This window comes from Orycteropus afer, unplaced genomic scaffold, assembly GCF_000298275.1.
Source record: "Orycteropus afer afer isolate SDZICR_OR568_19922 unplaced genomic scaffold, OryAfe1.0 scaffold00056, whole genome shotgun sequence".
Classification (NCBI taxonomy): domain Eukaryota; kingdom Metazoa; phylum Chordata; class Mammalia; order Tubulidentata; family Orycteropodidae; genus Orycteropus; species Orycteropus afer.
Window position 1 is genome coordinate 10,368,405 of NW_006921643.1, and position 15,206 is coordinate 10,383,610.

Here is a 15,206-nt window from a genome sequence, read left to right on the forward strand (position 1 = left end):
CTACTTCCGTAGTGATACTGCCTCGGAAACCCAAGGAGGGGTCGCTATGAGTCGGGGCCGACTCGACGGCACATAACAACAACAACAACAATAGAATTGGCAGTTCTTTCTGAAGGCCCGACAGAGTAGTCCATTGGGACGTAGGAGTCTGAAAGGCATGTGTCAAGCCTCCTTCTCTGGGGTGCACTACACGCAAGAAACTTCTATGTGTGGATTTTAAGTCAAGACTCAACATGACATTCTGGCTTGTATGGGGAAGACCTCAAGCAGCTCAGTTACCACAATGCAGGCACTTGGCATTTTATGGACCTCACTAATGAATGAGTCCTGTAGCCCCTGGCTGCATGGGCTTCCCAGTGCTCTGCCAGCCTGCCGCCCACACGTCTGTAAATTCGTCAAGCTATAATGGATGGCTGGTGCCAGCACAGGCGAAGTCTAGGGCTTCTCTCTGGGATACATAGAGATCTCAAGCCATTAATAATTCATTCTGAAGTAATGAACAAAGCCGTACCAAGTTGTGAGCAGTAATAATCAAGTGACAGATCAATTTATTACTTCAGTGTACCACAAGATAATGGTAGTTAGTAATGAAAGGAGCAGATTTTCCCAAAAAAAATTTCACAAGAGTTAGAGCAGTATCTTTTTAAGTTCTAAAATAAAAAGGATTGTTAAAAAGGAAATGAGTTACGTTAGGTAGCTTCAAGCCTATTTGTATTCAGAGCTGCTTATCTAGAATTACTGTACCTTTTTTCCAGATGCCTTCAGGCATTGAGGCCTGTAAATAAGAATAATTATTGCTCATTAATTAAATCCAAGAGTCGGGAGCACAGCTCCAGACATTGAAAAAGGGAGGTTGGGATAGCTGAGACACAGTCCCCAAAAAATCATCAGTAATAATTTGTAGTTTTATGAGGAAGTAGATTGGTTGAAAATAAGTGTTTTATGTCTACACAGAAGTTCCTGACATCTCTTAACACTTCAGTGAACATTCATGGTGGTGCTTCCGTGCCAGGCACTGTGCTCAGCACTGGTGGTACCAAGTAAAATAGCACAGTCCCTAACGTTGGGCAGTGGGAGAGACATGATCATGCAAGCGACCTCCCTTCTTCCATGAGGGGTGTGGTAGTTAAATTTGTATGTCAACTTGGCTGGGCAGCTTGTGGTAGTTATTCCCCATGATGAGACTGGCAATCAACTCCATGGTGGGATCTACCACAAGCAGCTGAGTGGCTGCCTTTGGGAAGTGGTCTGCTTCCTGTATATAAGGAGAAGCCTTGGGGATAGTCTCTAGCTTATGGCATGCTTGGACCCTGCATTTAGCCATGTCATTGTTCAACTGCCTGCCATGCTCTGCCGACCTTGGGACTTTCAATGGACTTAAATTAATGGCCTGCCGTGTGATTTGGTAACATCAGGAACAGACAACCTTTTACTTGTCAACCTTGGATTTGTCAGTCTCAGCAGCCAGCAGCTGTCTGAGTGAAAAAAAGCCTCTAGCTCCAGTGGGCCGGGAACCGGAGGCAGAGCTGAAGCCCAAGGTTGAGGGGCTTTCACCCAGCTCCTAGAGCCTAGCACTTTGGACTCGGACTTAAACCCTCCAAACTGTAAGAGAATAAACTGTAAGAGAATAACCAAAACAGAAACCCTATGGGGGCAGTTCTACTCTGTCCTACAGGGTCACTATGAGCTGGAATCAATTTGACAGCAGTGTTTTTTTTTCCTGTCCTAGGGCTGATTGCTTCTAAATGCTCTTTTTTTTTTTTTTTTTTTGCATTGTTCTTCACTTTCCACGCTAGGAAACCATTAGCCGCATCTTAGATGGCCACTTGAAAGCTTTTAAGACCCCAGTCGCTACTCACCGATGTAGGATCTGGAGCAATGCTTTTATGTATTTTGTTGTGCCAGTTGAGTCTGGTGTCCCCCAGTACTATGTTCTTGAGACAGTACATCTATTGGATCTCTCTCCATAGTGTCTGGTTGTCTGTGAGGGATTACTCTGTGTCTGTCTTCTATTGTTTCTGTAAGGGCTACAGGTATTTTGTATCACTGGTGTCTGTGCAACATTAGTCTCAGCTGAATCTATCCTTGGTCTAGCGTATACTTCTGTTCATTGACCCCCATCTGATCATCTCAGATGTTTATGTGTTTATCTCTATAGCCTAGTGTTTGGTGTTAATGGCAACGTGGTATTGTGGACCTATTGGTTGGTATTAGCATCTGTCATCTATCTCTTATGTGCACGATTCAGTGTCCTCCCATTTCCTAATGTTATCATGGTGGTCATATATCCTTCCCATATATCCCTCCCCCATACCCATGTCAGCCTCTAGGCCCCAACTAGTCCAAAATTAATCCTTCCCTTTCCCTCTCCATCCTGATAACATACTAGGTGAGTTCCCTTTCCCAAGAAAACAGTATTTGTCCTTCTGTGATTGACTTATTTCACTCAGCATGATGTCCTCCAGGTTCGTCCACGTTGCGAGATGATTCATGTGTCCCTCATTGTTCTTTAATGTGGGATAGTATTCCATTGTGTGCATGTACCATAATTTGGTTATCCACTCATCCGTTGATGGACATTTAGATTGTTCCCATCTCTTTGCTTTGGTGAATTGTGCTGCAGTGAACATAGGTGTGCATATGTCTGTTCATGCACTATCTCTCACCTCTTTAGGATATACTCCTAGTAATGGAATTGCTGGGTCAAATGGTACTTCTATTTTCAGTTTTTTAAGGAAATGCCATACCGTTTGCCACAATGGTTGTACCATTTTACAATCCCACCAGCAGTGTACAAGAGTTCCAGTCTCTCCACAACCTCGCCAGCATTTTACTTTCTGACTTGTTGAACTTTGCTATTAGAGTGAGACGATATCTCATTGTTGTTTTGATTTGCATCTCTCTAATGATTAATGATCAGGAACATTTTCTCATGTGTTTGTTGACTGCCTGTATATCTTTTTTGGTGAGGTGTCTGTTCAAGTCTTTTGCCCATTTGTGAATTGGATTATTTGTCTTTTTGGTGTTGAGGTGTTGAAGTTTTCTGTAGATTTTGGAGATAAGTTAGAGCCTGGCACTTTGAACTTGGACTTAAAGCCTCAAACTGTGAGAGAATAAACTCCTGTTTGTTAAGGCCATCTCATTTGTGGTATATTCTTGTCAGAGCAGCACTAGGAAACCAGAACAAGGGGTGGAAGCTGAGGAAAGATGAGAGACATGGCAGAAAAAAGAGAGAGCGTTTGAGCTGGGCTTTTCAGATCATCAATTTACCAAGCAAACAAGAAAAGTAAGAACGTTCTAGGCAGAGAGAATGGCATGTATAAAGGCAGAAAGGTGTGGAAGTGGAAAGAGAATGGATAATGAAATATTACTGTAATAATTACTACACTTCCCACGTTGTTACATTAAATCTGCCCAACAACCTAATGAAGCAGGTATATTGTCCTCCCTGCTTTTTCTTTTTCAATACAAGGAACTCAGAGCCTAGACACATGAGCGACATGCTCAGGGACACCAAATTTGGCAGGTGGCAGAAGAGGACTTTGAGGTGAGGTTGGAAAACGGTGTGTTATATTGTAAATGTGGACTTTATATCAAAAACAATAGGGCCCACCAAAGCTTTAACGTCATCATAAGAATATTTAAACAATGGACTAAAAACCCACCACCGTCAAGTTGATTCCAATTCATAGCCACCCTATAACATGATAGAACTGCCTCATAGGGTTTCCAAGATTATAAATCTTTACAGAAACAGACTACCTCATCTTTCTCCCACAGAGTGGCTGGTGGGTTCGAACTGCTGACCTTTTGGTTAGCAGCCCAATGCTTCCACCACAACACCATCAGAGCTCCTTAATCAATAGAAGCATTGTTGAAAACTTGACATGTACTGTGTCACTATGTTCTTGTCAAACAACGGAATAGCATGTAGGATTATTGTAGTTTTCAGCAGAGGAATGACAAGATCAGATCTGAGTTTTAGGCAGTAATTTGAGGGGTGGACAGCAGTAAGCTGAAACACAACATTCTAGAGTCAGGTAGCCCAGGTAGGAAACTCTTCCCTTAATCAGGTGTAGCATTGAGGATCATGATGATGAAAACTGATCATCATCTAAACTATGTATTTTTCTATTTGTCTACAATCTAAAGATGCTTCCATACATAAAAGGAAGCCCTGGTAGCAGAGCAGTTAAAGCTTTCAGCTGCTAACGAAAAGGTTGATGGTTCAAACCCACCAGCCATTCCGCAGAAGGATGTGGCAGTCTACGCCCATAAAGATTTACAGCCTTGGAAATCCTATGGGGCTGTTCTACTCTGTCCTGTAGAGTCACTATGAGTTAGAATTGACTCGACAGCAGTGAGTTTAATTTGGTTTTGGTTCATACATAAATAGCCCGTTGATTCATTTGCACAAGGGACTTTTTTGACAAGAAGGGGGTAAGTATACTGACTTAACCCATGTGGGAGAGGAAGTAGAAGGGCATGGCATTCACTTACCGCACACAGGAGCTGATGTGGACAGTGGTGATGTTAAAAGCAACATGTAAATAGGCATACTTGCTGGTTGACTGAGGCACAGAACCAAAAGCTCTTCTCCTTGCCAGAAAGAACTTGACCATCTCCATTAATACTTTCAGACTGGGAACATCATGCACTTCTGGATAGAATGAAAACTCTGAGTAAAATGAGGAGATTTAGATAGAACTAAGGACTTGTTTTTGTTTTTGTATTTGTTTTAAACTAATATTCTAATGTGGACCAGGAGATTGGTGGTACTCTCCTTGCAGGTGTTGCTTAGCAGTCAAAAGCAAATTCTCTTCCTAACTGGGTTGGACCACAGTTAAAGTTTCATAAACCTAGCTATACTCTACTCTTTCCAGAAGAGAAAGTTTTTATCAAATTAAACTCATAGCCCTAGAAAATTTTAGAAAAATACATAAACCTAGCCATACTCCACTCTTTCCAAAAGAAAGTTTTTGTCAAATTAAACTCATAGCCCTATAAAATTTTAGAAAAATACAAAATTTCTGATAAAATTTGATGTAGTATTTCAATAAAATATTTTAGCATTTAAGGCAGTAGAACCTCTTTTTCTACTACAAAATGGAGGTATGCAAGAAAACAGTGCAGGCATTTATAGAATCATGAAAAAAAATACCCAATATAAATAGCACTAAATGCTAGGGAGGTAGTTCTGTGCAAACTGCCCTTCTCTGCCTGATTTCTCAGTAGCTTCAGGTTAGTCATGAATAGCTTCCTTCTTCTAACAGGTGACTTGGGGAATTTTCTTAACAATAATGAATGGCCTTAAACTTACAATTTTTTTGTTGTTGCCTATAGATAATTTGTATGTTTTTATATGCAAGGCTTACAGATGAACAATTGAATTTTATAGCTTGATCAGTATAGCCTGGGCTTAGGGTCCAGGTACATGTTTTGACTAGATGTTTATCTAAAAATATGCATATGCATTTAGAAAATTAGTACCAGCTACTGCTCATGCTGGTGTTCCTTAGACTTTAAGTGGTGATAGAAACACAGCCATCTATATGGATATACAGTAGTCCATTTTATTTCTGCTTATGGCACATGCCTTGCTCAATGTGAGCTACATGTTTAATATAGAGCTTTAATACTTTGAGCCTAAAGTGCTGAATTTCCTGACTTCGTTTTAAAGATTCACATCTACCCATTTTAAAAATTAAGTCTGTGTTGTGCCTATGTTTGCAAATGTATTAAAGCTGTCAAGAGTTGTTATATTTGCACTACTGTGAATGCTAATGATTACGGTGGCTTAAGCAGCAAGCAAGTGGAAAAGTTATAACCAAGAGGGATTAGCATTACCTGTAGTTGTAGAATGGTCTCAATGCGGCTTTTTCCACATGAGGAGTTTGGAGGCAAGAAGGGTGTAGGAAGTCAGTTGTCTATTACACTTTCCCTTTCTTTTCCTTCCTCCCAGTGTTGCTAATAACCACAAGCAGAATTTGATGACGGTGGCAAACCTTGGCGTGGTGTTTGGACCTACCTTGCTGCGGCCTCAGGAAGAAACTGTAGCAGCCATCATGGATATCAAATTCCAGAACATTGTTATTGAGATCCTCATAGAAAATCATGAAAAGGTAAAACATAATTGTTCACTCTCAGAGAAGAACTTTCTTTGAAGGAAGCTGTGTTGAAATTGGCATTCAGGGTTGACTCAAGTTTGCATCGCTAATGTCTCTTAACCTGTAATGATATGAAGTAGCTGCTGGTAGTGCTGATGATGGTGATGATGGTGATGACAGTCGTAATGGTGGTAGCCATGGTGTCATTTATTAAACACTTCATTTATGTTGTTACTTTCTCCTCACAACAATCTACCAAAGGAGGTTTATTATCAGGCTCAATTTGAAAATATTATTTGTCCATTTTCTACTTGGTTGTTTTATGAATTTATAAGAGGATTTTGATTTTTTTTTTTTTTTTTAGGGGGTCTCATCTCCTTTGTTTATATAGGGATTGTTTTCTTGCTTTATTGATTTTGAAATATTACTCCAAGCAGTTATATTACACAATTAAATTTTCAAAATGCCCATAGGCATCTGGTGTCACAAAGCAGATTAATTAGTGGAAGCTCAGATTGACTGATGAAACTAATAGAAAATTAAACAACCAGTGGGGTTTGTGCTATGTTATTTCTTTAAAAAAAAAAAAATGTGGTTTGGGTGATAGTTTACTAGTCAATAGTTGATACACATTTTGTTTCATGATAATCCCCTCAATGTAACAGCACTCTTCCCACTTCCTCCCTATGTTCCATTTTCATTTGTCCTTCTTTCCTGTCCCTTCCTTCATTCTGGGCTTTCTTTTGGACAAATACTGCCCTTTAGGTCTCATATGGTTGACAGTACTGAGGAGTAGGTTCCTCACGAGTGTTATTATTCACTTTATAGGCCTATTGTTTGACTGAAAGGTGGTCTTCGGTGGGGGTTCAGTTCTAGATTTGAAGGATGTCTAAAGGCCATAGTCTCAGGGGTTCCACTAGTCTCTGTAAGACCAGTAAGTCTTGCCTTTTTTACAATTTTGAATTTCGTGCCATGTTTTTCTCCCACTCTATCCAGGACCTTCTATTGTAATCCTGATCAGAGAAGTTATAAGAGTATTTTTATATTTAAGAAAACCAACCCACTGCCATCAAGTCAATTCCAACTCATAGCAACCCCCTTTGGGTTTCCGAGGTGGTAAATCTTTACGGAAGTAGATTGTCTGGTCTTCCTTCTGCAGAGTGGCTGGTGGGTTTGAACCCCCAACCGTCTGGTTAGCAGTCAAATGCCTTAGGCACTACACCACCAGAGCTTCTTTTTTTTATATTAGGAATATTAAATAAACTTGGTTATTTGTGCTGCAAATATGTTTTCCTAATCTGTAGTTTGCCTTTGATTTTATAAATGATGTTTTTTCATATATTTTTGTTTGTTTAATTCGTATGCATGGCCAGATGGATGGTCTGTCTTTCCCTTTAGTATATTGTGGCTTCTGGTCTTGCTTAAGAAAGTCTCTCCTGCCCCATGTTCTGAAGTGTGTCAGCACAGAGCTGTCCCTATAAAACTGGGGCTAGAGGGCATGAATCTTCACACATCTGTCCCATCTCATTGCTGCTAGTGCAAATCTTTATGAACTTCTCAGAACGAGCAGGGTTCCCTAGAGCACCATTTGATAGCCACAGCTCTGGGATCTTTTTTTTTTTAAAAAAAAAAAAAAAAGCTGTTCCTCCTAAATTATGGCCTAGAATGGGGAGTTAATCATGCTAGAAAACATGCAAACTAAGTCTAGAATCTGACTTCTCACCACTTTCACTGATAATACCCTAAAGTGAGCCACCATTATCTTCTGTCTAGATTTCTGCAAGAACCTCCTAATTTGTTTCCCCACTTTCATCTTTGGACTGTTTATTCTGATATCAGGCACCAGAGTGAGAATTAAAAATGTTACATCAGATCATATCATTTGTCTGCTGAATGAAATGGCTTCCCATTTGTGAAAGAGCCTTATAAGAGTCTATATGGTCCTACACAGTCTCTGCTCCCCCTCACTGTTACTTATCTGATCTCATCTCCTACTTCTCTCTGCTTGTTTCCTTCCTACAGATGCCTTCACTACCTTGTTCATCCTTTGAGATGGCAGGCACACTCGCCCCTCAGAGCCTTTGCAGTTGCTCCTCCCAATGCCTGGAATACTACTCCTCCGTAAACTCACATGGCATGTTGCCTTGCCTCCTTCAGACCTTCTCAGTAAGGCCTACCTAGATCATTCATTTAAAATCATAGCGAGTCCCCACCTCCAGTACTTTCCCTCCCTTTATCCTGCTTCACTTTTCTCCATAGCACTTACTACTTTCTGACATACTATACAGTTTACTTATTTATTAAATCTATTGCCTTTCTGCCCTCCACTAGAATGTTTGCTTCATAAAAATAAGGCCTTTGTCTCTCTTATTCACTGCTTTGTCTTTAGTGCCAAAACTCACTGCCGTCAAGTCAGTTCGGACTCATAGCGACCCCTCCCTGGGTTTCTTGGACCATATTTCTATGGAAGTAGATTGCCCAATCTTCCTTCAAAGGAGTAGCTGGTGGGTTTGAGCCGGCCAGCCTTCTGGTTAGCAGTCAAATGCCTTAGGCACTATGCCACACTGAAATATGTATTTGGGTAATTGAATCAGCCCTTGAGATAGCTAGCTTCCAAAGGGACTCTTCCGGTGATGGTATCTGTCATGGTATTGTGATCAATAGGATTCCCTGGGTGGTACAGATGGTTAAACATTCAGCTACTAACTAGAAGGTTGGTGATTCAAATCCACCCAGAGTCACCTTGGAAAAGATAAGCCTGGTGATCTGCTTCTGTGAGATCATAACCATTGAAAATCCAATGGAAAACAGTTGTGTTCTGAAACACATGGGGTCACTGTGAGTCAGAATCAACTTGATGGCAATTGGGTTGGTATTTTTTGGTTATGTGATCAATAGGATATTATAGGAGGAAAGGTATGTGACTTCTGAGACTAGTCATAAAAGATATTTGATTTTGTTTCTGGAATTACTTGCTCTTGGCGCAAAGCAAACCACCTTGTTGTGAGGCTAGTCACACAGTCCAGTGTGGAGGAACTGAGGTCTCCTGCCAATAACCAAACCAACTTGCTGTCCATTGAATGAGTCCCCTTGGAAATAAATACTCCAGCTCCAGTCAGGCCTTCAGATGACTGCAGCCCAGCCAGCATCTTGACTGCAACTTCATGAGACCCTGAGCCAGAACCACCCAGCTTAGCCCTCCTGATTCCTGGCCCACCAAAACTGTGAGAGATAAAAAAAATGCTTGCTATTTTAAACTTTAAGATTTTGGGGTAATTTGTTATGAAGCATTATATAACTACTAAAGAACCTCTGAATAAATTTTCAAAAGGTAATAGATATATCCTGCAAACTTGCTAGTCTTCCTCTTATGTGGTTAATAAGAGATATAGAAATAAAATTCTTTATTAGAGGGAACTTCCTCAAATACAGGAAATCAGGTATAGGAGCAGTTTGTTATATATGATAAATATGAATGTGTGAAAAGAGATCAGCATAAAATAGAAATTACTAACATGGATTCAAATCCAGGCTCTATCACTTACTAGCTATGTGATCATAGCAGCTTACTTAACCTCTCTGTGCTCATAAAAGTACATTTTATACAGTCTAGCTGCTATAACAATCCCAACAGAAATTTATTTTTTGCCCATGTAACGGTTCAATCTGTGTGTTTTGAGGTGGCCTTCTGTGCAGTGATTCAGTATTACTGGCCCCTTCCATCTTATAGCTCTGCCTTCCACTCTGTAAATACAAGCAGTGAGAAAGCATGGGAGATAGTGTACACATTTATGGTCCATGCCAGGAAGGCACTTCCTTATTTTTCTCCACATTCCATTGGCCAGACCTCAGTCCCATGGCCACATATGACTTGCAGGAGAGGCTGAAAAAAGCAACCTAACTGTATGTCCACAGGAGAAGGGGGACAAGTGTGATGACCAACTAGCCAGTCTACTACACTCCTTCTGTTGATTTGCTATGTAAGTTAAAAGATGTAATTTATGTAAAGGACTTAGGATCTAGCATGTAGTAAGATTCAAGAAATGTTAACTGTTGTTTTTATCAGTCACAACAGAATTCTCTGGTAATAGATCTCAAATCCAAATCCATCTCCAAATGCCACAGGTGCCCCCATAATAGTTTTTAAATAACTAACTCTTTTATTCAATAAAATAATTTTAACTGTTGAGAGAGATCTTTAAGAAGAAAGCACTTATGTTTTGTGTCTCTAAAGGGTATATTTGAGTTTTGGAAGGCAATGTCTAATAATTTTTTAACTATAACTATTTTTAAGTGTCCTTGGGCATTCAAAAAGAGATGGTGGTGCAGTTGGTGGTTCAAATCTACCAGCCTCTCCACGGAAGGAAGATGGGGCAATCTGCTTTCGGTAAAGATTACCAACTCAGAAACCCAATGGGGGTCATTGTGGGTCAGAAATAACTTGATGGCAGTGGGCTGGGCATTCAAAGCCAGAAAACCTATTCCAAAGTTGCATGACAGAAAGAGAGATCTGATGTTACTAGTAACAATAACAAAACTTATGTAAACAAACAGCCATTCCTGCCTTAGGCACAAAATAAGGTAGAAATGAAATATGAAATCCTTGACCATGCCTTTGGATGTATGGGCAAGAGACTGGAGAAAATAGTTATCTGGGTTGGAAAATTATAAATTATTTTACTCTACTTCCTGGTAAAATGGCAGAATAGACAGACAAGCTACAGAGACCCTCTTCAACACAGAAAGGATAAACCAGTTGACATGGATACATAAGGTAATCCTGGAGCTCTGAGCTTTGAAAGGAAGGATACAAAAGTAGACAAAATACCTGAATGAAAACAGTGAATAAGGAGACAAATGGAACTGAAGACTGTCAGCTATCTGCATGGCACAACCAATTTGAATATTTAAAAGTGCTATTAGGACCTAGACCAGTAACCTAAAAATCATCTGCTTGCCAAGGGCTGCATGGACAACTGCACTGGTAGGTGATGACTAAAAAGGAGAACAGCAGAGAAGATAGACTGAGCTGTGGACTTTTGGCTATCTGGAGGGTCCAGCCATTTTGAATATTTACAAGTGGTGTAGCCATTTTGGACCTAAACCTAGCCTCCACTTGCCAAGGACAGCACAGGCAACCAGACTGGAGGCTGACAACTGGAAAGGTGTGATATTTCCATCGTTACTCTTATACCCCATACCCTCTTGGTGAACAGAGGTGTGACCATCTCCCACTTCCACCCACCTTCTGGACCAGGAGGAATTCCACCCCATTCTGTGAGCTCTGATGGAGCATGGGTGCCCTGCCCCCTTCCCCTGCATTTTTTGTTGTTTTTGCTTTTTATTTCTTTTAAAATTATTCCTTTTTTCTTCCTTTTTATTTTTATTCTTTCTTTTTCCTTTCCAAGGTTCTAGTTTTGAGATTTATTTTTTTCTTCCTTTTTTCTGATTCCCATCTTTTTTTTTTCCTTTTGGTTCTTTCCATCCCTTGTTTTTCTTTTTGGATTTTTTCTCATGTTATTCTTTATTATTCTTTTACTCTGTTATTTTTTCTTTCTAGCAATTGTTTCTCTGTGTGTATATCTGGTATGTGTTTTATGTCCTCTTGTTTCCACTTTTTTGGTGGTTTTCTTTTCTTTTTTTTTTTTTTTGATTGTTGTTTTTATCTAACTGAATGAGAGACAGTAACCATGCACATACTGCCCAACCAAAGCCACACATCCTGCAGCCCCACCTACTAAATGAGGGCCACCGCTTGCTTCTGCGCCAACTGGCCAATGATAGACGACAGCTAGTACAAGCCTGACTCACCTTTAACAGTTCTTCAAAAACAGCTAACAGATCTGTGCCCACACTTTCCTTCTTTATCACACCCACCTGGAATCAGATGGTGGGTGCATAAATGCTACCAACTAGAGAATAGTGGAGCATGATACCCTGCTTACTCATATATATCAAAACAAAGCAAACCAAAAAAAGAAAAAATCTTGGGCAAATCACACCAACAAACAATCACCAATATAAATACAACAACATCACAATATCTTAGAGACATAAATCTCAAAACTAGAACCTTGGAAAGGAAAAAGGAAGAATAAAAATAAAAAGGAAGAAAAAAGGAATAATTTAAAACCATCACAGTTCACACAAAGAAGCAACATAAAGTAGTAGAAACAAGGGACCAGGATACAGACCCAGAAAACATCCCTGAGGAAGCAACAGCATTGTAACTCCCTGATAAAGAATTCCAAAGAACTATATTTAGGTACCTTCTATGGATTGAGAGACAGATCAAGGAAAACACTGACAAAATTAAAGAAAACACAGACAAAACCCTAGAAAAAAATTTGGAAGACAATACAAGAAGAAAATGACCAAATAAATGAAAAATTAGAAATAATACAAAATCTACAGATAAAAATCCTGAAGATTAATACTAAAATTTCAGAAATAGATAACACATTCAACAGGCAAAGGAGTAGAATTAAATCAATGGAAGACAGAATTAGTGAGAATGAAAACAAATACCTCAATACTGCTTTGGAAAGGGATCAATCAGAGAAAAGAACAAAATAAAATGAAGAAAGACTAAGAGTCATGTGGGATACCATCAGGAGGAATACCATGTAATTGGAATTCCAGAATAAGAAGAGATGAACAAAACCACAGAGAAAATTGCCAAAGATTTATTGGAAGAGAACTTCCCTGATATGATGAATGATGAGAATATATCCATTCAAGAAGTTCACTTAACACCAAACTGAATAGACCCCAAACAAAAATCACCGAGACATACTATAATCAAACTCACCAAAACGAAAAACAAAGAAAGAATCCTGAAAACAGCATGGGAAAAACTAAGTTACCTACAAAAAGTGACCAGTAAGACTAAGCTCTGATTTTTTGGCAGGAGCCATGTAGGCAAGAAGGCAGTGGGATGATATATATAAAACCCTGAAAGAAAAAATTTGCAACCAAGAATTATATACTCAACAAAATTGTCCATCAAAGATGATGGTGAAATTAGGACATTTCCAGATAAGCAGAAATTAAAGGAATGTATTAAAACCAGACAAACCTTACAAGAGATGCCAAAGGGAGTCCTTTGGACAAAGAACCAACAAAAGCAAACAACAACCAACCATTAACACACATGATGACATAATCCAGAAAGCAACCCAGTTATGGAAGTAACCAAAGGAAAATAAGCTTCCAAGACTGTAAACAGGGAACCAGAAACATCAGTTGGCAAATGAAGACAACTACAAACCAAAAAGAGGGGGAAAAAAAAAATTGTGTAATTATAGAACTTCTAAATGGTGAGGAAGTCAAGACAATTGCAAGAGAGAACAGACTGTTTTAAACTTGGGAAGAAAATTATAAATCACAGGGTAACCTCAAAGAAAAATAATAAACATTTGCATCAAAATTAAAAAGAGGAAAAGTAAAAATATTTAGCAAATGCTAAAACAATAGCAACAAAAGAAATGATAACACGATACATGAACAAAATTAGCTCAGCACAGAAAATAACATGGAACAAAGAAATCAGCAATACCACACACACACACATAAAACAGAATGACAGGAACCAATTCATACTTGTCAATAATTACACTGAATGTCACTGGATTAAATGTACCACTCAAAAGACAGAGAGTGGCAGACTGGATAAGAAAACATAAGCCATCACAAGATGGCTTCTACAAGAGACACACCTTAGTGACAAAGACACAAATAGACTAAAATTCAAATGTTGGAAAAAGAGATATTAAGCAAATGGCAATCAATAAAGAGCAGGAATTGCAATATTAATTTCTGATAAAATTAACTTTTAGACAAAAACCACCATAAGAGACAAGGAAGAACATTATATAATGATTAAACAATCAATAAAACAAGAAGATACAACCATAATAAATATCTATGGACCCAATGAAAGAATCTCAAAATACATAAATCAGTCTTGTCACAGAATTGAAAAGACAAATAGATGACTCCTCTATAATAGTAGGAGACTTGAATACACTACTTTCAATGAAAGATAGAACTAGCAAGAAACTCAACAAAGACACAGAAGAACTAAACAATACGTACAGCAACTTGACCTTATAGACAGCTGCAGACCACTTCACCCAACAACAGCACAATATGCATTCTTCTCTAGTGCACGTGGAACACTCTTCAGGATAGACCATATGTTAGGCCACAAAGTAAGCCTCAAGAAGTTTACAGACATTGAAATACTACAAAGTATCTTCTCAGATCACAATGCTATAAAATTGGAAAGCAACAATAGGAAGATAAATGGGGTGGGGGGAGAGCAAATGCATGGAAACTGAATAACACCCTTCTTAAAAACAACTGGGTAATAGAAGAAATAAAAAATTTTCTTGAATTGAATGAGAATGAAACCACAGCATACCAAAATCTTTTGTACACAGCAAAAACAATGATCAGAGGGTAATTTATACCAATAGATGCACATATCAAAAAAAGAAGAGCTCAAATCAACACCATAACAAAACATCCCCAAATTTTGCAAAAAGAGCATCAAAAAAAAAAAAAAGCCTATAGTCAGAAGGAAAGAAATACTAAAGATTCTAGCAGAAATAAATGAAACAGAAAATAGACAATAGAAAAAAAAAAAAAAAAGTAGAAGTTGTTTTATGAAAAGATTAATGAAATTGAATAACTATTGGCAAACCCAGGGTTACAGGTGAGGAGAGACAACACAGGGACGCCCAGTGTAGCAGGCCGGAAGAGCAGGAGAAAGGGGATAAAAGCCTTGAACAAGGACAGAAGAGCAATCAGCCCCAGGGTTACAGGTGAGGAGAGACAAAGCAGGGATGCCCAGAGTAGCAGGACAGAAGAGCAGGAGAAAGGGGATAAAATCCAGGAAGCCAGACAGAGGAACAGTCAGTCACAGGGACTCAGGTGGGGGTGATACGAGAGGTCTCCAGCAGCAGGACAAACTTGTCTGTCGGTTTGTCCTACTGTGGTAACATGTAGATGTGAGTTTTGAGGCTGAGCCTCTGGTGTTTAAAACCCAGCGAGATGCACCTGGTGCACAGGTAACAGCCCAGCTTATAGACTGAG

At 39.2% G+C, this 15,206-nt stretch overlaps 1 protein-coding gene across 1 annotated transcript in view; it reads left to right on the top strand.

Moving 5' to 3' along the window:
- ARHGAP26 (Rho GTPase activating protein 26) overlaps nt 1-15,206 on the top strand; it is a 778,689-nt gene that overhangs the window by 564,710 nt on the left and 198,773 nt on the right. The window contains exon 18 of the mRNA XM_042780720.1: nt 5,963-6,122. Coding sequence (XP_042636654.1) covers nt 5,963-6,122 — 160 coding nt within the window. The remainder of the gene's footprint in view (nt 1-5,962; nt 6,123-15,206) is intronic.